This window comes from Antennarius striatus, chromosome 15 (assembly GCF_040054535.1).
Source record: "Antennarius striatus isolate MH-2024 chromosome 15, ASM4005453v1, whole genome shotgun sequence".
NCBI classification, from domain to species: Eukaryota; Metazoa; Chordata; class Actinopteri; order Lophiiformes; family Antennariidae; genus Antennarius; species Antennarius striatus.
This window is the reverse complement of record NC_090790.1, coordinates 17,281,830-17,307,898: the sequence shown is the minus strand read 5'-3', so window position 1 is coordinate 17,307,898 and position 26,069 is coordinate 17,281,830. Positions and strand designations below refer to the sequence as shown.

At 45.7% G+C, this 26,069-nt stretch overlaps 1 protein-coding gene across 1 annotated transcript in view; it reads left to right on the top strand.

Annotated features, from left to right (window-relative positions):
• Window positions 1-18,120, top strand: part of arhgef28a (Rho guanine nucleotide exchange factor (GEF) 28a) — a 33,518-nt gene extending 15,398 nt beyond the window's left edge. The window contains exons 10-36 of the mRNA XM_068334305.1: window positions 598-698; window positions 792-1,063; window positions 1,136-1,319; window positions 1,400-1,511; window positions 2,276-2,362; window positions 3,241-3,283; window positions 4,188-4,289; window positions 4,801-4,924; window positions 5,679-5,814; window positions 6,285-6,340; window positions 6,422-6,482; window positions 6,576-6,705; window positions 6,786-6,901; window positions 7,058-7,198; window positions 7,302-7,552; window positions 7,647-7,772; window positions 7,855-7,972; window positions 8,055-8,309; window positions 8,394-8,470; window positions 8,570-8,748; window positions 8,825-8,916; window positions 9,007-9,192; window positions 9,557-9,792; window positions 10,410-10,457; window positions 11,113-11,634; window positions 12,472-12,751; window positions 15,606-18,120. Coding sequence (XP_068190406.1) covers window positions 598-698; window positions 792-1,063; window positions 1,136-1,319; window positions 1,400-1,511; window positions 2,276-2,362; window positions 3,241-3,283; window positions 4,188-4,289; window positions 4,801-4,924; window positions 5,679-5,814; window positions 6,285-6,340; window positions 6,422-6,482; window positions 6,576-6,705; window positions 6,786-6,901; window positions 7,058-7,198; window positions 7,302-7,552; window positions 7,647-7,772; window positions 7,855-7,972; window positions 8,055-8,309; window positions 8,394-8,470; window positions 8,570-8,748; window positions 8,825-8,916; window positions 9,007-9,192; window positions 9,557-9,792; window positions 10,410-10,457; window positions 11,113-11,634; window positions 12,472-12,751; window positions 15,606-15,775 — 4,205 coding nt within the window. The 3' untranslated portion in view covers window positions 15,776-18,120. The remainder of the gene's footprint in view (window positions 1-597; window positions 699-791; window positions 1,064-1,135; window positions 1,320-1,399; window positions 1,512-2,275; window positions 2,363-3,240; window positions 3,284-4,187; window positions 4,290-4,800; window positions 4,925-5,678; window positions 5,815-6,284; window positions 6,341-6,421; window positions 6,483-6,575; window positions 6,706-6,785; window positions 6,902-7,057; window positions 7,199-7,301; window positions 7,553-7,646; window positions 7,773-7,854; window positions 7,973-8,054; window positions 8,310-8,393; window positions 8,471-8,569; window positions 8,749-8,824; window positions 8,917-9,006; window positions 9,193-9,556; window positions 9,793-10,409; window positions 10,458-11,112; window positions 11,635-12,471; window positions 12,752-15,605) is intronic.
• Window positions 18,121-26,069: the final 7,949 nt, after the last annotated feature.

Sequence of the window (26,069 nt, the reverse complement as noted above, 5' to 3'; positions counted from 1 at the left end):
CTTTGAAACTCTGTTCCCATAACAGAAATGATGCTGATGTTAGAGTAGGGCGCTTTCTATGAAAACAAACTTTTAAAGGTCGAACTGGATGTTAGTCTCATTTTCCTTTCGTTGCTCCAGGCCTTAACATTTCGGCAATGACAGATCAATGAATTATAGCACAATGATTCCGAATTACTAGAAGGAAAGGAGCGCAGAAGGCTTGGCAGAGCACAAATAAATTTGATGTAACCGTCCGATAAAATAACATTTATTTTCTATTCTCTGTTCCGACTGCTGATTTAAAACGGTCCTGATCATGAGGTGTTTTTGTTGTCTGGGGGTCAAATGGAGAAACGGGTCGTCTGGTTAAGATATCTGGCAATCTTTGGCCGATGTGGGGATGAAAAATAGTCATGGAAAGTGGCCTCTCACCATATTCTGAGGCAGTAAATCATTCAGCGGGCTAAAAACAAATTCCTGGTGGACGTCGCGTGGAGTACCGTAGAGCAGTCGATCTCGACTGGAGAAAGGGAGAGGAGGCCGAGAGAGGTCTGTTTGAATTATTATAAACCGCTTTAGACTATAAGCTGAAGTTGCGTTCTGTGTTTATCCCAGTAAATGGGCATCCTGTTCAGTCCAGCGGCGTCCAGACCTGTGGAGATACTCTGCTCCCCATGATCAGCAGCAGCGATCCTATCACCGCAGAGGAATTCCAGGTCATACATCAAACTGTCTTTAAACCCACAATCGCCAGTCGACATCTTCTGCTTTTCTACTTTTTGAACATTTTTCCTTTCTTTCTCGTTCAGCTGGAAGATGTGGATATCAAGTACAGCGTCGGCGGAGTGACCCGGGACAGCACGGGGACGGACAGCGGGTTATGGGACACGGTGGACTCAGACGATCTCCTGCCGGCCACCGACACCCCTCCACCCTATCTGGAAGATTTCTACCCTCCTTCTGCGCCTTGCTCCCTCCCTCTCTCACCCGCCGGCCAGGCCCTCGCCAGGCTGAACAGCATGGCTTCCTCCGACTCCAACGCTCAGAGAGAAAGTTCTCCTATGGACTTGTGCGACCTCAGGTATTAGAGTCTTGCTTTTGTCCAATCAGAAGTTGACATTATCAGTTTCTAATCGGTCATTTCTGCCTCCAGTCCCAGCCTGGTGGCTCTGGAGGTGGACAGCGACGAGGACAGCGCCAAGCCGAAGTCGCCGCTTTCCCCCCTCTTGTCGGATGTCGAAAAGAACGAAGAGAGAAGGGAAACCATTCGACCTTCTCCTGAACTCACCTGTGCTCGCAGCCAATCGGCTTCTTCGGCATGCGAACCAATCGGAAAAGTAAAACAACCTTTCAGGCTTTTGTCAATCTTCCTATAACGCAAGGAAAATCAATTGAAGTGTGATGTTTTTTTATCTAGGAATCGTCCGATCAGGGCATCCGACTGCGTTCGTATTCCTACTCTTCATCCAAAATCAGTTTGCGTCCCGCTCGGTTCGCCCGGGACAACCACGCCCCGGACATCAGCCCTGGTCAGTAACGCTCTGTTCAACGGCATCAGATTTCTTTTTTTAAATTCAGTCAAGCAGACATCTAACACTGTTTCCAAGCACTAACCCCACTTGTTTGTGTCACTAACGGGGTAATTTCTCAAGATTTGTTGGTGCAAAAGCTTTATTTATTATTTCTGCGCTAATAATAAATGCAGTCGACTCCAAAAATATGACCGCAAATAAAAGCGAGAGTCACGTTTGGAAAAGAAGAAATCAAATACTACTCTCTCGTATGTTTGATAAATGTGCAGTTGGCACAGTTAGTGTAGCTTAGCTTAGCTTAGCATGAAGGATGGAAACAGATCCTTCACCCACCAACTCCTATACAGTTAAATTAACACTTCAAATTTAACTCTTACATTCATACAAAAAAAAAAATGAAAAGACATAAATGGTTTTGATTTTTGTGCTCGGAGCAATGACTTCTGGGAAATTGTCTCACGCTGTGAGATTGTCGCACGCCTATTTACCAAAATGTGGCTACCTGTTCCATCATTTTTGTTCAGGACTTCTTGATATTCTGTACTTTTTGTAGATCAAATGTTTTTCCTGATTATAAATAGTCTCTGTTTGTAGCCGCTAGTGTATTATTCCTTTAACAGATTTCCTCAAATAGACCATCTCAGCTCTTTTGTCAGATATTCCCAATGGGGCAGCGCTAGTTAACATGGAGTTGACTGCGCGTGGCGATAGCGTCCTCCTGTAGCTGAAGTGTGAGCTGCCCTCTGTCCACTGTTCTGTAGATGCCGTCCTGCACAGCGTCGCCCACAGCCGATCTCTCCTTCAGGCGCTGTCTTTGTCTAAATCTCTGTCTCTGCTACACCCTGGTAGTAAGTACTGGACGCCTGCAGCTGTCACGCCGCGCTAAGACCCGCATGGCTCGCCGCCGCCGCAGCCGCCAGCGCTTGTGTTTTGTGCTTCTGCATATGGGGAGTCAAGGTTATTATTCTAGAAATATTCAATTAAAAATAAAAAAATTAAGTTTTGAAAAGGTATTTTAAAGCAAATCTCAGGTTTTGTTTTTTTTAACAATAGATGCAACTAACACACAGATAAACAAAATGGATCGTCCACGGTAGCAGCTAAAATCCAAGTATCCAAGGGGCTGAAACAAGACTAAATATTTCTCATGTGGTCAAAAACACAACTCCAGTACATGATGAGGTTTGTTTAACGGCTAAAACACCAAATCAGGTTGCCAAAACCTGATTTTCCAAGTTTTGTTCTTATCCTTCCGAGCCCAAAAGCTTCGGTCGCTTATTTCTAACGCTTATTCAAAAACACAGAAGGTGCACCAACCGCTGCTTTTCCCATAATCTAATTTGATGTACATTATGTAATCATGGGGCTGTAATAACCTTGACGTGTCGGCGAGTGGCTTTCATAATCACAGCTCTCTTTTGTAGTCGGGATGGTGGTGAAGGTTATGAAATGAAAACATACATGAAGGTTTCTCTCAGGGGTGGGGGTTTTGTGTCTGTGCTGCAGCTTTTGTGTGTTTTCTATCTTTCTGTCCAGATGTTTTCACGGTCCATGATTTCATGAAATGAAATATATCACAGGACGTTACACTGGTGTTAGACGGGAACAAACGTCCAACTTTATTTTATTGCCTCTTCTGTTTGATTTCACCTCAGAGGGCATCGTCTGTCTGATTGGTTGTTGAGTAATTAGTTTTGCAACTTCTTCTCATTCTTTATGTCCACAGAACAAAGAGTCTCCACTATACCAGAGCAGTCGCAAGAAAAAAGGTATTTTGGCTCTACTTTTTACTTCTTACTCAGATTGCATTATATTCCAAAAGCCTTTTTTCATTTTCTTTGACAAAATACAAAATAACTCATCCCCTTTTGTTGCCCTCGCGCAGCTGGGCTCTTAATTAATATTACAGTATATATTTAGAAAAATATGGAACCTCTTGTCCCAGGAGCGGCATTTAACCATGATCAGGTTGCCAGGGTGACGGTGAGGAATTTGCTGCCGTCTTACGTGAATCTCTTTGGTCCTTTTGAAGCAGAGTTGATCATTTTTGTGTGTTTTTATTTACAATCCTCCTTGACCCTGAATCACTTTCAGTCCTATTTTTGAAATGCCTCCTCCTCTTTTTTTCCATCTAACTTGTCATCTTGTCCCTGTAGGTCACATGTCATGGTACTTGATAAATGTACTTTAAATTGTGATTTAGGATTTTTAGAAGTTGAATATAGGAGAATTTAATTGTATCCAGCTTCATATGGACTGATTTTTTATTTTTTTTTGCTGTGTGAGACCTGATGTTAATTTGTCTGGGCTCCAATAAGCTTCAGTTGAAAATGAACTGATATTTCTGTGACCTTTATGAACTTTATAGGGATCTAATTCAGAACTATTTTAATTAAAAGGATGTGACCTGTGCTGTTCACATTATCAAGATAAAAAATTATTCTGCATCTCATATAAGCAAAAAATAAATCTAATTTGGCTCACTTTCACCTGCAGTGTGGATGTAGCCTGGGTATGAATCGTCACATTGAGCCGTCACAGCTCCTTAGCTCCCCCTAGTGGTAGATAGCAGATATAATGGGGGTTAAGATGAGGTCATTACAAACAGTTCTCCCTGGGCTTCACGGCTTCTCGTCGGCATTAATCGCTGACTGTGTGCGCTGTTCTTTTCAGGGATATCAGGTTTGCTAAGCGATCCCAGTCTGCAGGCGATGAGGGCGACATGGAGCTGACAGAATCCCTCCAACATCTCACCCTGTCTGAGTTTCTCAAAGAGTACGTGGGCAGCGGAAAACCTGATCGACTAGCATCCTCGAGTGTCAGACTGACTAACCCTCACCAGAATGTTTATCATGCCTTGGAGACATGACCCGGTCACCAGCAGCCGTCGTTACTGCATGCATACTTCCTCTAACATTTCTATTAATGCTAATTTGCTTCCACAGCGCAGAACTGCAGAGAATGAATTCTTTTTCCATGTTCTACACACTGACAAAGAATCTTTCTGTCATCCAAAATTCTTCTCAGTTACTTTCCCCAACATTAAATGTGCCAGAAATGACATCAGATGAAGTAATATTCCTGCAGTTTGAACTAACCACAACCCGTAGATGTTACAAGCATGTAAGACTAAACCTCAGACCCTCTTCTAGCACATGACAGAAACCAGTCCTACTCGCTTTTTGTCCTCACTTTGAATCTGCAAGAAGATAACCAGGACTGCACTAACACAAGTCTTTAAAATAAAGTAAAGAAACTAAAGAGCTTCCTTGTAATTTTTCTGCAGAATTGAAGAGGAGGAGTTGGATAAGTATCACATCCCGACGAAGGTGGAGTCAGAAAAGTACAGCGTGATTCGCACCTTCAGTTTTCTGAAGAGCAGGATGTCCAGCACACGTAATAAGACCAAGGTAAACCCAACGCAGTCTGAACAAGACCTGAGGACAGCTGAAGTATTTATGATGCAGAATATGACAGAAATTTATCTCAGAATATAAACTAGAAAGGCTCCCAGTGGAGCTCCAGGCCCAACGGTTCCTTTTAAATACATTGCATCCTCATCCAAAGCCCAGTTATTAACCAAGCCTGATAAAAATGTTCAAGGAAATGAACAATAAAAATCAGAGCCCAGTCCTCCCAGTGCAGCTCATGAGACTCTGTGTAGTAGTTTCGGTGTAATCCCGCCGACAGGCGGACAAACCACCACCAAACACAACCGCAGGCGGAGGTAAACAAAGACGAGAGAGTCACTCCGCTCACCGGGACACACAACCAGGAAATATATTAAACCCAAGGTCGGAGTGACAGACCAAACATGGTGTCCTGCTCCTTTCCTTTTAATGATTAATTCCCTGTTGTGAAGTGGCAGCAGAGGCTGGAACCCCCCCCTGACCTGCATCTGTTGTTTATTCTACCCTCCATTTCCTCGTCAGCGTCCTCTCTCTCTCTCTCTCTCTCTCTCTCTCTTTATCTTATGGTTTAGAAACAGGCAGAGATTCCTCCCAGGCGCTTCTATCTCCTCACACGTGGTGGGAGAGTTTCCTCCGACACAGATATCCCCATCTGCTTTGGAAAGCGTTCCCAGCTGCATCGTCCGGCCGTCTTTGGACTCTGTCTGTGTGACCTGATGAGTTTACCTCCATGTCTCTGGTCTGGTTTTCTAAGGGGAAGGGGAAGGACCGAGAGGCCAAAGACAGGCAGCTGAATGGACATCGCTTCAACATGGGCTCCTGTTTGGGTCCCACCGTCTGTGTAGTGTGTGACAAACCAGCGTCTGGAAAAGAGCTGCTGCACTGCTCCAGTGAGTAACGCCTGGTTCCCAGTGAGATCACCAACATGTGGCGTGTAGGTGAAAGTCAAACACGAGTACCGCTAACACGGTCTGAGGGTCAACAGACAGTTAATCACCACATGTTTATGGTTTGACTTTCACAATTTATTGAATTTTGTTTCGGTTTTTAAACTACTGTACATTTAATTCATGTGTTCATTCCTTTAATATAGTTTTTATATTATTTTTTATATTTATTTTATTTGAAATTTTAGTATTACATTGACTTTTCACTATTTGTTTATCATTTATTTCATAAGGTATTTTATTTTTATTTTATTAATTTAATTTGTATTAATTTTAGTCCTATTTTTATTTCTTTAACCTCATCTATTTACATCACAGCCTTAACTTTCACTTTAATGGATGAGAAATTGTTACCTGATGATGTCATGCACAGCAATATAACAGCCAATCACGTCTCCTCGCTTTTTTCCCAGGTTGCACTGCGATCGTCCATAAAGGCTGTAAGGAATCTGTCCCCCCGTGTCTGAAGGTGAGTATTTTCTTTAAATACCATTTCCTGCTCTGGTCTCCTACATCCATGTGTTTCTATAAGTGTGTTTGTATTGCCTAGAAACTTCAGGATAAGTACGCCGTTACCACGGTGAAGAACAGGACGGCATCCCTCCCCCAGAGTGAGTTCACAGCACGACGGTTGAAACCTCGTTGGCCGCGGCGTTTCCTGTTTCGCTGATGATCTCTGATTGTCTTTGGTTTTTCTCCACCAGACTTCACGGTGAGAGAGAACATCCCTCCCTGCGTCGTCCCCGTCTCTACCTCGCTTCCTCTGGTGGCCCCCAAGGAGAGGAAAGACAACGGTACCCAGTCCTGCCCCCTCCCTGGGAGCTTCAGCGACAGGTCGAACACGTCTCAGACTTAAACGTCGACTTATCGATTGAACAGCGGAGGAACTTGAACCGTCCGTGTTCTTCCGACAGGCAGCTGAGCGAGGGTTCAGAAACCGAGTCCGACGTCTCGAAGACGAGGAGCCGATCCGAGGAACTCCTGCCGACGCCGACGTCCTCCACCTCCACCGACTCCTCCATCGGAGAAGGTACGATTGATTTACGTGGAAATACACCCTCAAAACGAGCCGATCAGTGATCAGAACCAAACTAGATGATTTACAGATGTATTGATGTATAATACGATGAGTCAAACCGAATCCCGGAGGTTTCCATTAAACCCGATTGTTCGCCCGTCTTCGTAGATTGTGTAGACGCGTGTATCCACGGCGACGTGTCGGCGGACGCTGCGGATTACGAGGCCGAGTCGTGGAGTCTGACAGTGGAGCACAAGTTCTGCAAGAAGCAGGACAAACGAGCCGTGAAGAGGCAGGACGTCATCTACGGTGGGCAAAACCGCCGGAGGGGCTTTTGATGACATGGTGACGACTCGATGAACCGATGAGATCTCTGGTTCTTAACGTAATCCTCGTGGAACTCCGTCTGCAGAGCTGATGCAGACGGAGTTCCACCACCTGCAGACGCTTCACATCATGGCGGAGATTTTCCGGCGCGGGATGAAGGAGGAGGTGCAGCTGGACACGGAAGCGGTGGAGCGGGTCTTCCCCTGTCTGGACCAGCTGCTTCTTTTCCACCACGCCTTCTACGCCGCCATGAAGGAGCGGCGGTACGGTTCCTCCTGGCCGCAGGGGCACAGGAACTACCTCATCCGGCGAATAGGAGACGTCCTGCTGCAGCAGGTCAGTCGCCGCCGCCGCCGTCCTCTTATTGGAGGCAGGAGAGGTGGGAAGCGATGACGGCGTAAATCTGTGTTGTTGTTTTTATTCCTCGCAGTTTTCAGATGAAAATAGAGAAAAAATGAAGCAGGTTTACGGAGAATTCTGCAGCCATCACAACGAGGCGGTCAGCTTTTTCAAAGAGCTCCAGCAACACAACAAGAGATTCCAGAGCTTCATCAAGGTGCGTAAATCAAACACCCCTTCAAATGCTTAAACCTGAAGTGTCCGGATGTAGCTTCACTTCTCCTGTTTGCTTTTTCCAGCAACAAGGGAATAATTCCTTGGTGAGACGGAGGGAGATCCCAGAATGCATCTTGCTGGTGACCCAAAGGATCACCAAATACCCAGTTCTGCTAGAGAGGATCCTTCAATATACTCAAGGTCAGTCGTCTGCTGCCCCCTGCTGGCTGAATGGTAGCTTAAATATTTAAAATGCACTCGAATGAGTTTTTTGCAACCTCAGAGGAAACGGAGGAGCACGCCGACCTCTCCAAGGCGCTGGTTCAGATCCGAGAGGTGATCGCGGCCGTCGACCTGAGCGTCAGCGAATACGAGCAACATCAGAAGCTGCAGGAAGTGTGGAACCGCATCGAGAACCGCAGCGCGGCCAAGCTGAAGAACGGCCACACCTTCCGCAAGCAGGACATGATGGGTCCGGGACAAACGCTCAAACACCAGGGCTTGCTGCTGTGGAAGACCGCCACCGGACGCCTCAAAGGTGGGACCGACCCGTACGTTTGAGGCTCCATCGCCTCCGGATCGCCGCATCCTTTTAACACACTTTCACACTTGTCTTCAACAGATGTGCTGGCACTGCTTCTCACAGATTATCTCATCTTCCTGCAAGAAAAGGATCAGAAGTATACGTTTGCCACTGTGGTGCGCACAAAGTCACTCGTTTAGAACCCTTCTAGTTCATCTCGGGTCGTTATCGCGTCACCTAAATGATCGTTTTGTCGATGCTTTAATGTGCTTCAGGATCAGAAGCCTCCGGTAATCGCCCTGCAGAAGCTGATAGTGCGAGAAGTGGCGAATGAAGAAAGAGGGATGTTCTTGATCAGCGCCTCGGCCGCCGGGCCGGAGATGTACGAGGTCCACACGTCGTCCAAAGAGGAACGGAACGCTTGGATGAGGCTGATCAGGGAGGCCGTCGAGAGGTGTGTGTGTGTGAGTCATTACGTAGGACGCCACGATCAAGACGTCGCCGTTGATGTTGTCGTTTTCTCTGCTCAGCTGTCCGGAGGAAGAAGAGGAATACACCAGCGAGTCCGAAGAGGAGAAACGAGCCGCCGAGGCTCGAATCCAGAAGATCCAAAAGTTTCAAGGTATCTGAGAACCCACGTTTTGCTTCCTCTCCTCTCGCACAAAAAATATTTTCTACCCACGAAGTTTTGCGTACGTGTTTTGTTTGCCAGAGAGCCTGTCGAGCCGGGACCAGCAGATCTGCTCCAGCCTGGAGGAGAAGCTGAAGGCCTTCGCCGAGCTCTCCGCTCTGAGTGGGAGGACGGACGCTTCGCCGGTCGAGTCGAGACTCCTCGTGCAGACGCAGTCGGAGGAGCCGCCGCAGGCCGGCGTGCTGCTGGCCGCGGCGCTGCAAGAGGGTGAGACGATCGCAACGCAGGAAACAAACACAGAACGAACCGAGAAGAAGAGTATTATTCATTCAACCCGAGGCAAGGTTGTTTTTCAGCGTTACAGCTGAACAGTCTGACGCTAGACGCTAAATCCCACGTCTATAGACGTCTATAAATGTCACTGGCAGCCAAGGAGTTATAAACCCTTTATTACATTTGTGTGCTATTAATAAATGCTGAATAGGAGGCGTTAGAGATGAACTACGTTTTGCTTTAATAAAGGACGGACAAACTGATCGATCGATTGATTTCTTCTGAGAGGATGTCTCAAAACACAACTCATTTTAATTAGTTTTCATTGATTTTCGTCCCCCTCCCCCCCCTCCACCAGCTGATAACCTGAAAGCCATCCTATCATCCAAGTCCTGCTCTCCAACGAGTTCCAGCCCGGAATCGGACACGGACTCCGTGTTTCCGTCCAGCCCCGTCTCGCTTGCGCGCCCCCCATTGGAGCTTCAAACCTCACCCGAACCCCCCGAGGCCAGCGAGGAGAGCTGGACCGATGACTTTGTGCTGGAGTCTCCGACTCTGTTGCTCAAATCACACACAAATGACATCGACATCAAGGTACTGCAGGTTCTAGTCTATCAAATGTTCTTAACTCGGAGAGTCTTCTGGTATAAATAAAGATTGGGATCTAAATGGGTGTTTTTATGTTAATATTGATGCAGCAATTTTATTCCTATTACGCCGGTGGCGATGGCGGTGCTGCAGCGATATCGCAGGTCGTTATATCCTCTTCCAGCTCGTGTTCGCAACATCACCTTCCCCCCATTTCTGCACAGACGTGTGGATCAGGATTGCCAAGAGTTGATTTAATAATTCATCGAGGCCTATTATAATTACATTTTGGGCTTAATGCAATGAATCATTGATAAACCCATAATAAAAGAAGTCCATTTAGGTCCTGAAGGTATTGCACCATTAAAAATGCATATGGAGACTTATTGCAATTACCAGGCCACAGTTGCGCTCCCGGTTTTTCCAGCTTTTTGCGACCTGTGAGGTAAATGACTGGTAAGAGAAGCGTGCGTGCAGTACCCCGGGTGGCCTCCAGGGGGCACAAATGCTGCAGGGAAACTTAGGAACTCACCTTTCAGTCACATAAAACCTTGAGGATCTTGCTTGAAAACGCAGTAGAGTTGTTAATCTGCATGTTTGTGTGTCATCTTGTGCATCACCAGGTTGCTGAGAGCGTCCAGAGCCTGACCCAGTTACTTTACAGTCTGCAGGTGAGCGCATCATTGAACACACATCCGTGTGTGTGAGCCGTCACCTGTACTATGATCTGATCTGATGTGCGAGTCGGAAAAACTTCCTGTGCGCGCCCGTATCAATATGTTAATGCTTTGTGTCGCCATGGAGATTAGTACTTTACTACATCTGCAAACAGAACCCCGTTTGAAGCAGATCGATGATCGGATGATGGATGAGGGAGAGTCTTTTGTTTATCCACACACACACGCACACACACATACACACACACACACACACACACACACACACACACACACACACACACACACACACACACACACTACTCTCAAGGCTCTACGTCTGGTGAGGCCCAGCCTTTGGTAATAAAATGTAAATGCGTGCAGAGACATCATGTTTGCATGAGGGGCCTGTGTGAACACTGGCTCACCTGCGTCGCTTGGATGTTTTAACCTTGATGATATTTTCATATTCAAACCTGTTGCATGTGACCCTTAAAAACCACAGGAGGATTTCACTTTACAAAGAGATGCAGCTGCGTTCAGCCTGAACAAATCCATACGCCATTCAAATCAGCCCCCCCCACCCCCCATCCCTGTTGTAAGGACACATGTGTGACCGATACATTTTCACGACCCCCATCTCTCTCCTCTGTCCCGCTTTCGTTGCCAGGCCGCCGTGGTCGTCCAGGACAGCTGCTTAGAGGTCCAGAAGTTCCTCCTCCAAGAGAGCGGGCGCCCGTCTCCCCGCGCCCCCCAGCGAACGCACCTCCCCAGCTTGCGGGGCAGCACCCTGCAAGAGCAGGAGAAGCAGCGCAACCTGGAGAAGCAGAAGGAGGAGGTGGCGGCGGCTCAGCGTCTCCAGGAACGACTGCGCCAGGAGAAAGAGCGCTGGGAGAAGGAGCGCCAGGCCAAGGAGAGCCGGCACGGGGAGAGGGAGAGGCGGCTGGAGGAGAGGGAGAGACGCTGCCGCCTGGAGGAGGAGAGGCTGAGGCGCGAGAGGGAAGAGTTGGACGAGCAGCTGGAGGAGTACCAGCAGGGCCTGGAGCGGCTCAGGGAAGGCCAGAGGATGGTGGAGAAGGAGCGGGAGCAGCTGGAGAAGGAAGAGAAGCTCCTCCAGAGCTTCAGGCACAGCCGGCAGATGAGTCTCCCCACCGTCATCCCCCACATGGTCATCACGTTGGACGGGCAGCAGGTAGGAACCGTTTCCTTTAGGTTTGGGGCCTCTGTGTCGCTCTGGACCGGAGTATGGACTCTGACTCTCAGCGCGAGGCGGATGTGGAGCGTTTATGGAGTATTTCTCCACCGGAGTCGTTAAAGAAAAGCTTTTCTGAGACAGCCATCGGCCTGAGTTACGCCGGTTTCCTCGTCTGCAGACAGCAGCTCAATCCCGTCTTGATGTACGACCTCAGATAATGAGAGCAATTTCGCCGTCATTTGTCTGGGCGCTCCGGCAGCCTCCGCTCACCAATAAACATCTTAATGATTGATGATAATTAAACCGCCGCAAATAAAATCTCCGACAAAATAATTAAAACCAGAGGCACGGCGGTGCTGGAAACCAATCAGTCGTGTCTGAAAGGACTTAAATTATTGACACTTTGTTTGAAAAGCGCTGAAGTGAAATAACCCCCACCTACCCCCCCACCCCTCCCTGGTAGCTGGAAGGCACTTAGGATAAAGGGTGCACTATTCTCCGTGGCCTTTAAGCAGCGGTGTGACGCACAACGGCAGCGGTGGTGAAAATAATACAGCACGCGGCCCTGAGAGCCTCGGCTGACCTCGGCTTTGTGCCGCCGGCCTCAGCAGGTTTGACTATTCACAAGACGCACACGGATGGACTCGTGTTACAGTATTTCCTCTTTCATTTGCACGCCGCCCTCGTGCTCCTGCAGCCTTGCGGACTTATTTATTTTCCGTTCGTCTGGTTGTTTGTTTTTTTGTTTCAGGCTTAATCTTTACGCGAGCGTCTTCTGCACCTGTGTTCTCTGTGTTCTCCGTCCTCACCGTGACGTCGGTTCTCTCTCCCCAGGACCCGGAATCGAGTCGGACCGGAGATCGCCCCGGCAACGGATCCGTGTTCGTGAACGAGGCCGCGTTCAAAGGCGCCGGCGTCAACAACCGTCACGTCCACCACAAGAAAAACGACCCCAGCGCGCACAACTGTCTCAACACCCTGTTGGCCAGATCCAACGGCAGACAGACCCCCGTCGCTAAGACGCCGCACAGTTCCCAGCCGGACCACCAGGGGTGGGGGACGGGAAGCCTCTACAGCCCCACGGGGGGGCCGGGGCTGGAGCAAACGACAAGCGGTAAGAAGTACAGAATAGAAACACCAAGATGACAAATGAAGACCTTCTGCTCATCGCCATGACGACCTACCTTCAGTCAGTTCTTATTCTAATGGCGTATCGTTGTAAAAGCAAAACTGATCGATCGGATCACGAGGTCACGTGATCCGATCGATCAGTAAAAAATAAATTCTCACGTTATTTTCCTGGTTGACGACCATTGACATGATGAATGTTTGCAACTCCAGTTTAGTTTAACAGGAGGATACGTTTAATGACACGATAACACCATCAGGGTCGGAAAAAAATTAAAAAATCGCAAACGGATGCATCAAGTAGCTCAAACGCTAATTTGATGTTTAATATCCTGTGTCGTAGCGCTAGAATTTAACCCCGATGGAGTCGCTCTTCTATTGGACGGAGGTTATCCTATCATCGCTGCTACCTGTGAGAATGTAAACAAACCTTATGTCTGCGCACACACACACACACACACACACACACACACACACACACGCTACTCTCAAGGCTGTGTGTCTGGTGAGGCCTTGTCCGTCCTTCCTCTCAGTTAATCAGTATCTTCTGACAAAGAAACCCTCGCCGACGCCACCGCCGCCGCCTCCGCCTGCAGCAGCGGCCAGCCGAGAACAAAAACAAAATCAATGGTTCCTCTATCGACTGTCATGGCAGACAACGACCTGTGAATCACAGTTCACCGGCGACGCCTGACTTCCTGGGATATTGACCTGAAAAAATCTTTATAAAACTCATTACAGCGTGACTTGTCATCGCGTCGGGCGGCGGCGTGAGGAAGGCGACGGGAGAAACGGGTATTAATCTGCATTTCGCTCACGAGGCGACCACGAGTGTAGGTGACGCCGCCCTTCCTGATCCATTCATACGTGAGCTTGTTTTCAAATTTAGAAAGGGATGGGGGGGGGGGTTACAGGTTGCATTCGCTGCGCTCCTCCACCCTGAACACCAGCTGATGCACAATTTGCGGTATTGTTTACCGGCTGGAGCAGCCGGCACAAAGTCTCCTTCATTGATCAGCTTATTAACCTTTCCTTGTTACTCAGCACACGCCGGCCCCAGTGAAACCGGAGCCGCCCGTTAACAAGCCCAGGGTGGATACTCCCCCTGCAGTCACAACGCTAGCCGGGTTCCAGCTGACATCTACCCATAATGCATTCCTCAGTGGTTCCCACGAGGGCCCTGCGATGGAGCAAAGAGTCATTCCACCCAATATTCATGCTGTTTCTCAGTGAATTTAAACCAGCATGGAGAGGTTTTCACATTTTTATGTGCAGTCTCAGATCTTGCGACGCGTCCCGTCCCCGGCGCGGCGCGGCGCGCACCAGAACCCGGTATCTCCTTTTCAACAAGGAAAAAAAAAAAAAAAGGAAAAACTCTTTGAAATGGAAATGATCCATTGTGTCGGATCAAAATAGGATCTCACTTCTCATCCCCCCGCTTCAGCATGTGAAGATTTCTCCTCGTGTGCTCGCGCAGTTGTCCCTGCACAATGTAATCTTAGGGAACCAGTTGGATGGAATTCCCCAAAAAATGAGACGTCTCATCGGAGCGTCGTGAATGAGGAGGTGAAACCTGTGAAGCTCTTTGGAGGGGGATCTGAGCTGATCGTTCGGTGTACGTGTTGCAAAAATCCCGATCTGTGTTCAGAGCAGTGATGGAGTAGAATAGTGAGAAATCAAACTGCTTTGCAGTGATTGGTCCAGATTCCCCAATATATTTTCTAAGACATTTTAGAAGACATTTTTATTGTGCGCGGGAAGTAGGCGATTTTTGATCATATAGAAAATTGTATGTTCTCTAACATTCAATTATACAGCCACCGACAGTAAAGCTGCTCCTGATTGGTCAACCTCGAAATGAACTGACCAGTCGGGATCGGTTAATTGGATTTGAACCTCTTGCTCTGTCATCTCACCCCTGGATAAAAATTAATGGTAGATACTGATTTTTTCATCAGTTTCAAACTTTACATTTTCTTTTTTGATGTTTTTTTCTTTTTATAATTCCAGATTACATCATGTAACCAAAACAACACCTGCTGTGCAATCCTGCAGCAAATTTGTTCTAATATTCAGGAACGGCTTTCCAAGCATTCTGCAAACGTTTCAAACAAACATGTTAACAATGCTAACATGTTAACAATGCTAACAACCTCTCTCCATTTCATGAACGCAGCTTTCAGACGATGATGGAGCGTTAGCGTCTCCCAACGTCTCGTCTGTCGGGGGTCGGGTGTGCGTGACGGCTAATGGAGCTGCTGGGCCGGACGCTCACATATCATTAATCAAACAGAGACACTTTCCTACAGGGACGCAATGAGGCAATTTATAGTTCACGCCATCTGTTACCGTGACAACACACCTGCCCCGTTGCTCGAAAGCGAGCGCCATCCTTAAAAAAAACCAAACATCATCTCCTTTAATAGAGCATTGATAATATTGAATATTTGGGGGGGGGTTGATGAGTATTTAGCGTATTTTCTCGTCCCTCATCCCCTCAGATGAACTCCAGGTGTCATGGAGACCCGGGCGCGCGCGCGCGATGGAGATTGATGATGTTTACAGAAATAATGATGAAGGTGACATCTCTAAGAGGGGGCGGGACCTGATGGATGGCGTGAAGACGGTTTTGTTTCCTGGCGGCCGGGTGTGGGTGTCGATCCGCTCGCGGCGGTGATTAGACGAGCGGGTTAAACAATTAGACGGAGCTCATTAAAAGAGCGGATGCACGTCCCGTCCCGGCAATTACTCATCAGCGGTTAGGAAATGATGACTCGGGGTATTTCCTCTAAACACCATCGTGTTTCTTTTTCTTTTCTTTTTTTTGTGCTCCCTCTCAGATCACAACAGTGAACGCTTCATCGGCGAGGCCTGGCCGTCAACAGCGAGCGGCGCCGACCCTTATCCGGTGCTCCCACATCCTGGTGACCCTCATCTGGACCCCAGTGCTCTGGTCTCCATGGAGACGGACAGTGAAGAGGGCAGCGAGGAAACCATTGTTTATCTCTGAATGTGGACTACAAACAGCCTTCCCAACACGGACGAGAAAAGCGTCTGGGAAGCATCAGGATTGGATCCAAGTCGGATTCGGAAAGCATTTTTACTTTTTTAGACTTTAATCGTTCCTCATTTTTTTGTTAGAAAGAGGAAGTCACGTGTGTCATGCACCTTAGCTCTGGGCACCTTTGGGTGTTCCGTCGCTCTCTATTTTTTATTTTTCCTGCTCTTGTGTGGTCCTTATTGACTTTTATCCCTGTGGCAACATCTTTCCATTTTCCTCCCTCTCTTTCCCGCTGCCTTCCTCTCTCAGGTCCCACATATTTCGTCCTTGGAGCGTTATTTATTAAATTTACCACAAATGGAGAAAAATATTGGCAATGCATCAGGCTGCGTCTCTGGTGGGGGATTGTCTTGTTGTAAACAACCCCTCTTTCTCGCATCGCACAGACGATTGAAAGCCGAGGCGCAGCAGCATCAATCCTGTATTTTTCGTCCTGTTGTCCTTAATTTATTTTTAACTGAGCTTCTCTTGTCAAGAGAAATAAGTGGATGCTCCTCCAAGACTGATGCTCCATCCGTGTTTGACTGCATTATTTTATGTGCGTAAGAACAGAATTGAACAGAAACTTGTATTCCTCCCGATTCGCTGCTTCGGCGCGTCTACTCCCTCTCTCCATTCGCTGCCGTGCTCGCACGACCACCCCACCACCGCCAGGGAGGAAAGGTCAAGCCGCCAGTCAGTTCCTCCGCATTCGACAGTAAAATCATTCCTACACCCACCAGTGTGGTTTGGATCCACTCCAAAAATGAGTGGATTCGTTCTCAGCCGTTTCTCTAGGTTTCGTGAAAATTGTAGTTTTTTTACAGACAGAAATATAAATGAACCAAAAAAGATGTTAACATATGCAGCTCTTTTTAAGTCGACATTATTTTGCATTAGTATTACATCATTAGCAGAAAAAATTCAGGGATCGCAAGCACTCAGTTTAGGGATGCTAACATCCCTCAGAAGACAATGCTAATGGTAAACTTTTTTAATCCATCGTCATTTTTGTAAAAAAACCCCCAACGTTCCCGTCGTCCTCAGCTCTACTTCTCGTTCAGTCCTAATTAGCAAACGCTAGCATGCCCTCGCCCGAAACGAAGAAAGCAAACGTGTGACTGCTTCTTATTATAGTTCTTTATTTTCCGCCATCGGGTTCTAAACATCCTTCTACGATCCACGCTGTAAAGATTACCCTCACGAAGGAGGAAGTTGTCTCATTGATCCTGATCAAACCCACACGCTAGAATCATGTTGTACATTAACATATTATATCATAAGCATTTTTTTTTTATATGTAAAGAAGTTATTGTGCCAATGCTTTACTTGTCTTTTAATGTTTTGTTTTTTTACAGAAAAAAGAGTCGGTTTCATTCCTAAAGTTTGCTAACGGTGCTTTGAGGCTGTATTTTGATGTGATTTTAATACCGTGTAAATATATTTGTGTCTCTATTTATTTATTGCAGTTAGAATGAGTTGCTTTTTGTGATGGTCGTGTTGTACATAGAGACGCGTCTGTGTGAACGGATGGGACAGGTGTGGTTTTCCTTTCCTTTGTGTTGTGTTGCTCGGACGCGGCTGCGTTGATAAAATCACTTTTATTCAACCTGACGCTGTGCTTTGTTATTTTCCAGGCTGTTAAACGGAGGCATTCTCAGCTCGGACGCAAATATCACCTTGGTGTTTTTTTTGTTGTTGTTTTTTTTTAGGCTCAGGTGACACGAGGCGTCTCTGGTGGCGTAAACAGATGCGTGACTGAGCTTCCTGTTCGGTTGCCAGCGGTGACAGGTGGCAGACCAGGTGCACGAATGTCAATGATCTCCTTTCTGGCTGCACCTCCCGAGTCCTGCTTCATCAGTATTCAGCAGATGCTGCGGGGTTGTTTGGCAAACAACAGTGGTCACCAAAATTGTGCGTCATTTGCTCTAAACTTCCTGAAAACACCGCCTGGTTGGACAAACATCCCAGACGATCGATGGGCGCCTCTCAAATGAAAGATAAAAACCAAAACAGAGACGCCTCCCGGCTGGAGTTCCGATTCCGCTCGCTTTTCCATTTCAGATATAAGATCAGATCAATAGCATCGCTCCTCCGCTGCATCCTAACACACACTCCGTTTTTACGGCTTATTAAATTAGTCATTTACAAGGAAATTTGTTTTAATTACATCTACTTTGTATTCATGTTAATAATTGAACCCAAACTACATTAGACCTAATTCTTAATTAATCAGGTTGTCCCGATGTCAGCCTAATGAATGAGGATGGAGAGAATGAGAGCAGAGGTGGAGAAGTCGCTCTAATTAGCTGCTGCCAGCAGATGCATATCATCCTTTCTGTTCTTTATTTCTTAAGGATGGTAATAACTCCAAAGGCAGCTCACATCCGTTTCACCCAGTAGTCATTACGATTCCCTCTTTAGAACGTGTCAGAATGTCTTCGGGCGTCACCTCAGAGGAACATCCAGATTGTATTAGTCAAATAATCCCTTTTCAAGGACCTTTAATTTGTTATTCGCGGCTGAAATCTCATTCTTTTATGCTCAGTTTTAGTCCGAAAACTAAAACACATCATGGGAGCGAAATGTTGGGTCTTTCTTGATAAGATTTGCGTCCGTAATGAGGAGAACGGCCTTCAGTTGAGATCGTACTTCCAGCAAGGTCTGACTTATCAAGCGCCAAACTCACAGCCCTGAAGCCTGAATAAGTTGCTGGATGTGATCTTTTTCTTTAATTTTATTTATGCTTTTGGCTTATTTAAGAGAGAAAATAAAATAAAAATCACGCTAATCTTCTAAAACGTACTTTAAAACCTTGAGCACAATCATCCACGCATGTAACACAATTCTGACACAAACATTAAGACTTCGACAAAACAACGGCTTAAACTTACAAAAAGAATGACTGATGGGAATCTTCACGGAGAACAAAACGTGTTGATGGTTCAGGTGTTTTTGTTACCACTCAGTCATCTTAGGTATTTTCAGTCGATGACATCACTTCCTGTGGGTAAATATCATTGGGTTTATTTTCAAGACGTAGTTCTTTGTCGCTCAGCTGATCAGGATCAACCCCGCCCTCGCTATTAACCCCGGCACGTTAACCGCCCTCCCCCCTTTTTTTTAATGACTCCCGTGGAAGATAACCAATAACCCCGAAGGAAAAACCGATAAAGAGAAACCCTTTTACCGCTGACTCATCTCCCGGGGCCCAACATGCATTGCTTGAATCCCTTTCCCGAGGGGAAGCGTAACGATTTCTGTAAGCGTGCAGAATAAACCCGCCTGGCCCCCCAAATATAAATAACAGCCATTAAAGGTTATCCCAGGGAGGAACACCCCAACAATAGCCTGCATGTATGCAGGTTGTTAGATTTCTCTTGGGGTGAAAAACAACCCGCTGTTCTTTTATTTTTTTTTTACTTCACTTCTTTGCTATTCGGATTTTCCGATGGAAATAAATGTGTCAGTGTGATTTAAACAACGCTCAAGGAGCACGGTGTTGTTTTTGAAGAGACTTTTTTTCTACACCCGCGTCCTCTGATCTCTACGTTTGACCCTGGATTTAATTGGTTTCCCTCGTCACATTTCCCCGTGGCTGTGTCAAAGCCGAGCGCTTCGCCGTTTACCCCAAAATAAATGTTAATTATGGCTCTCGCACATTATACGGCGTCAATGTCAAAATCACAAGTCTGAGCCTTGAGGAACTGCATCTAGGTCAAACACGGATGTTTGATAATATTAATTATGTCACCGTTTCTAGATATCCTTCATTATGCCCGGGGAAATCAAATATTTAATCTCTTATTTCATTTATTTACACACGCGTTGGTTAAATAAGCGTTTGCATTTACAGTTGGCCCCAAAGCAATCCTACGAGCTGGTTCGTGCAATAAAATGCCAACAGGATTTGGCCGGCTTTCCATTTTAACAGATCATTAGCCCAGAAACAGAACCCGATGTCTAAGCTACAAAAAAAAAGAAAAAGGTTTGAATAAGGATTTATTTAGCTTGTAAAAGTTAACTTTGGTCGAAGCAAGCGAGCCATTTTTGCTTGCTTTTCAGATGTTTCCATATTATGTAACGCCAAAGTTGGATCTGTAGGAGCTTTTGGGGGGAAAACAACCATCAGCTGGTCAGCTTTAGGAATTGGAAGTTGTTTTTATGAGTTGGAAAGAGGCAGATAAGCTCCTTCTGTGAGCCACGGACGTGGCGTCGATGCTCGCCAGTGTCAGTGTTACTATACTGCTCAACAAATTTCTAGCAGCTTCACAGGACATAAAAAATTCATCAGCGATGTCATCGCCGAAATCCAAGCAAATGCAAACACATCGTCCGAACTGAAGGCCTGGAGATGGAGATCATCCAAAAACCTGACAAATTTCTCCTACTTGCTTGGAATTTGCAAATAATAAACATTCATTCATCGTCACGGGGAGCTGGAGCCTCAGATTCTGACTGACGTTAAAGCCGTCGGTAGGAAGGAACTGATCTACGGGTTTCTAACAGCCTCCGGGCATCTCGACACCGCCAGAGGATGAACGCCGATCGATATAAAAATGATCCATATCCATCAGCGTCAACGCGAATCTTCTATCACCTCCACTCGCTGTGACTCGCCTTCAATGCGCCGCACATCCTGAAATGTTTTGTGCAGAAGTGTATTTGCCGCCTGCGTCCCGTCCTCGCCGTTGGGTTCTTCCTGTCGTCGTCTGACGTTCCAGTTGTTCCTGCTGTATTGCATCATGGGAAAACGTGTGAGACTGCATGTTGGCAGGACATTGCATTCAATCGCATTGGAGACGTTTGGTCGTGAAAAGGTGTCAACACTGGAGCTTCAGCTGCCTTTCATAGGAGGGAGTGTTGCAGCCATGTTTAAATGTATCCTTTAATTGCTCTCTTTGTGGTTTTGAACCGGCGTGGGGGGGTACCTGACAAAGGCTCATGCTTGTCAGCACTTGAGAAGAGCGCGACATGCATGCGATGGCGTTCGTGAGAGGGGTGAGCCGTTCACTGTGATCCCAGACCGTGACGGCGAGGTAATCCCCAACAATGGGCTCACTCATTAGTCCGACCCACCCAGCTCCTCCTCAATGGGACCCTCATTTTCATTCTTTGTCCTCTAAATTATAGAGGGCTGTCAGGTGTCCGTGTGTCGAGTGTGAGTAACAGGCGCCATAAGTATGGGGTGAGGGATAATAGGTAGGTAGGGTGTCATGTGGGTTCGATGATGCAGGCCAAAGTTAATCTGTGGTTGCTGAGTAATATAGCGACACCACACTTTGAGGCTTCGGCTGTTGTTGTTCATGCTTGAGCTGTTAAATTCTAAAATTAAAGTTGTAGGTAGAGGTACTTTAGTTTTAAATCCAAATATGACAACTCTGTCAAGTTCTGGGGCCGAATCAAAGGGTTATGTTAAATTACCAGAGATATTTTTCTGAATTCTCTTTGATATTTTTCTATCACGGCTGATAAAAGTGTTCTCAATCGTTAATTCTGAGAGCTGGGATCGTAGAAATGTCACGTAGTTCAACTGAGAAAGGGCTGACTGGTTAGACGTGTCGACAACAGCTGCGCCCAGATTATTAAAACCACATTTTTATTTGAAAGTCAAATTAAAAGTCAGCAGAGGAAAACTGAGTGCATGCAGAACGTGCAGCAGCAGGGGATGAAAGTTAAAGTCAGTAAGTCTGCAAACGTCACAGACGTTTACGACTAATGATTTTAACTCAGCTTTGTCTCCATGTGTTCAAAATTTGCACGATTGTCTGGTGACGTTTGGTTTGTTTTCACATCCAAAACGTCACCAGAGGAGTTATTGAACGTTAATTCCTTCTGTCTCCAGATGAAGTATCTCTCTCTCTTCATCGGTCATCAACATCCACCCTGACAACCGAGATGGCTAAAAGAGAGCGTGCCAACCCTCCCGGATGAACGCTTATTAAGAAAAGGTGAAAACAAGGTCAGTCCTCACCTCCATTTGCTCAAAGTGCTCAAAGAGGAACTGACAATTATTGCTTTCAAGGGTCATTTGCTGGTGGTCCCAGTCTCAGCTGTGCCCTGTGATCAGTCAAGGAAGCAGGAGTTAGCGATGCCTGGTTATTTAGGTCATTGCCGATTAAAGAGGTTCGACGCCCGTGGTCAAATTGGTTCATCGTCCGTTTCCTTTGAGCCATCAGTCACAGTTAGGAGCTTAATATCGGTTTGATGCTGAAGGTTTGGGATGGGAAGAAATGATGGATTTCAGGTCATTGTTTCCATACACGTTGTTTCTATCACAAGTGTCATACCTTAGCTGTTCCCAGTGTGTTATTTGTGTTTGGCATAAACATGACATCACTTGTTTGGTTCACCGCGTGTCACCTTTATCACCTTTACATCACCCAAAGAAAGGACTAATAACAGGGGATCTCCTTGCATCTTCCCAGCGACGTTAAATTAAAGGCTCAGGATGATGAAACAGAGAACGCACTCCCGTTTGTTTAATGACCTCATAATGTCGCTTAAGGCGAGGCAACAGATGCTACGCAGATAACGGACATATAGTTTGTATTGCAAACGAAATGGAATGACGTAATGTTTTGTGTTCTACCCTTCCTATGACTTGGTGGGAGATGAGGGAATCCAGGTTCCTCTGTGGGACGTGGGATCAACACATGCATCAAAACTGAATGAAATGTAAAGATATAACTACAAACGTTGGGATCTCCATAGTTATAATGATACCTTATCTTCAGACTGTAAATAGAACATAAGTTTTAAAGTTTTAAAACTGAAATACAGCATTTTAGTACAGTATTTTGGCTAAAAGTACGAACTTGATACACTGATCTTTCTGTAGACAGCCTGAACCTCATCAGTCTTACTATGGCTTTAAAATGTTTATTAGCACTAGAAAACTTCACCAGCTACACATCTGCTTTCACTTTCTTGTTCTACTGAATGTTAAGAAACTCCTCTCAGAAAAAGAAACCAAAAAAAAAAAAGTTGGTATGAAAGTATGGCAAAGGTAAAACACACTTCCTTGGAGGTATACGTCGATGACACCGCCCTGTGCGGTCACATTAATGCCCACTGATGCCCATTAAATAATTTTGTACAATTACCCCAGAGGATAAATTATCAGAAGTTGTTGGCCCTCAAGTTAGCATTGTGGTGGAGTTAAATCATCTGTTATTAATGAAGATTACTGAGCTGGAAACTCACGAGAATTTAAAACTCATTTAGATTTTATCCCGGTCACACTGTGGTCACAGTTTCACGTTTGATTCCCGTGCTGCCGCTTAGTAAAAAGCTCAAAAGTCTGTCCGGAGCAATTTATTGGACACAAAGACGTTTCCATTTATAGTCTGGCTGCGGTTCAGCTTTAATAATCTTTAAGGCGGTATATTTGGGTTACGTTAGCCTCGGGTCACGGGCTCTGGTCGGTCGGGTGAGATGATACTCATTCGACCTGATATGGAGGCTCCGTGTTCTCGGTCTTGGGATGTGTTTGAAGTGATTCCTCTTCCAGAGGAAACTGCTGTTCTTCCTTTGACATCACAGCAGAAGGAGAAACGACTCATCCCTACACACACACACACACACACACACACACACACACACACACACACACACACACACACACACACACACACACACACACACACACACACACACACACACACACACACACACACACACACATTGACAACACACACAGTTATATCAATAACTTTGGCAGTTGGGGCATGAGTTAAAAGGATTTGGTCTCATTAAAAGATTTCGGGGGATTCAGGGGAAGACAGATCTGACTTTATTTGCGAGCCCGGGGCTGAAGAGTACGGCAATCAAAGAACAATTGCCTTAAATCACAGCCTCTCTCTGTATTAGCTTGCCAATCCCCTCGGTTGAACCGCCGAAGCTCGGTGTGTATTTGTGTTTCACGCTGCTATTTATGATTGATGTGGTAGTATTGCGCTTCGAGGCGATAAACAAAAGTTATTTCCCTTGAATTAAAAACACATTTCAATAGCTTTGCGAAAGCTTTCAAAAGGAAAACTACTTCTTAAAAATGCAAATACGCCAGGTGGAATCATTTAGCTGCATTATCTAGGATTAGGATGATCTGTCTTGCAGATTATGGAATTAAATAGATTTTTATTTTAAAAGTTTTAACACTGGAGTATTGATAATACTTTAATGGGATTTTTTACTTGCGTATACAGTATATTCATTTCTGTTCCAACTATTAGGTGCAGTCTGGAGAATCTGTACTCTGAGAATCTGATGAATGGGTGACAAATAACCCATATTATAATGAATAGTTCTTTTAAATAGGAAATATATGGCTGTAAGAAATGTAGCTAACAATATGACAACAGCAAATTTGCTAAGTTTATTCTAGTAGGTGAGAGTGTTAATCGTCTAATATGTCCCATGACAGTAAATGAAGTAACAGAAATTCAGAAAAACAAAAGAAAACACTCACCTGTGCTTCAGTTTAATAGTCGTAAACATTCCCGTTCAGCGGATTAATGATCTTGTGTGCAGGCGTAAAAACAACAACAACAACAACAACACAACGCTCGCTTTTGTTCTGAATGCGTGAGGCCAGTTATGTCCACGTCTGACGCAGTTGGTTTGAAGGCTACGCGTTCAGTCAGAGCTAAATGTTGTTTTACACGGCTGTGAAATGGTTGTTGGCAAATACTGCAACAGTCAAGGATAAAAAAAAGAGTAAACGAGAAAGAAAGAAAAATTTATAATGATTGGCTTTATTTCCTAACAAATGGAATATCAGCATTTTACGATCCTTGTTAAAGAACCTGAAAACAAAGTGGAGATCTCTATCTGAATAGCTGCATTTTCCTTCTATGCACACATTCATTCGAAATGAATTATCTTTATCTCATACTAATATCAATAATTAAATGTCTGTTAATAATATAACGTGTGCTAAGTTTAAAAACACCCCTACTGAATGGTTTATTAATGATTTTCATACATAATACATGACCACACAATCATTTTGGTGCCTGAAAACAAGACGATAAATAAAAATTACCGCCATGGATCAGTGGTGATGCAAACACACATAAAAGGAAACCGTCCGTCCACCCGGGCACCCCCTCACACCCCCCCCTGAGTACAATGTGAATTCTAATCGCTGAAGAGTGAAGCGGCGAAGCGCAAATGCAGACGCGATGCCTCAATTACCGAGCTGGCGGCGATTCCAGGGGCCCAATTAGCTGCAGGAGAGGCTGCGTTGTTTCTGCTGACAAGAGGCGTGTGACGAAGGTCAAAAAGCCTGCGATACATTCCCTTTGGTTAATTAAACCCACTGTTTAAAACGTGTGATACAGTAAAATGCTTCTCCGCCGGTAGCTGTTGGCTACATTTACCCAATAAAGTAAAAGTAATGACTTTTAATGGCGATGAGCTAAGACTTTAAATGCATGTATTTGCCACAAGAAGGCCCAAAACACACGATGGAAACCCTCCCTGTGTGTGACTCATGTATGCATTTAACTCTGTGACATTTAATGAGGTAAAAAAAAGAAGAAGAAGAGCTTTTAACACACTCTGGATGCCCTTAAAGAACCATGAAAGCAACTTTAATTTGAAGAAAAAAAAAAGTTGTTAAAGGATTCTCATTTAACAACACAAGGACACCCTACTCGGTCATGGGTGGCTTACTTCTGGCAAGTTCTTTGGGCTGCGTTTTTAAAGTTTAATTAGGAAAAAAATACACCCACTTTCTCTTATTTAGCTGAAGCAAAATTGAAAATATGCTTTAAAAAAAAAAAAAAAAAAAATCTTTCTCCATTCCATGTCGGAAGTTGTGCACCGAGCGGTGATCTTGTGATTGCACGCTAGACGTCAGACGAGCCGCGTCGTTTGGAGCATGGCGGGGTTCATCTGCTTTTCATTATAGCGCAAGAAGAAATGGAAACGCCGTTGCATTTCCGCATGTGTGTGTGTGCATGCACGCGTGTTTAGAAGCACACCTGGAACACACGACACATGTCTGCTGTTTGCAGATACACCATATGTCGTGTGCATTCCTGCATCCTTATTATAGCTTCTCTTGTGTCTTCAACCAAGACGGACAGCTGCGGAGCGGCGACGGGAGGGAAAACCAAATGCATTCATGAATAACACAATAATCATGCAGTGGAAATGAGAAGGGTGGGAAACTGGAACTATTTCTGAATGATGATGGGCAGATGTGCATCTTTTGGTGGAGACACAGACGGATGCGCTCCCTCTTTCTCCTCAAACG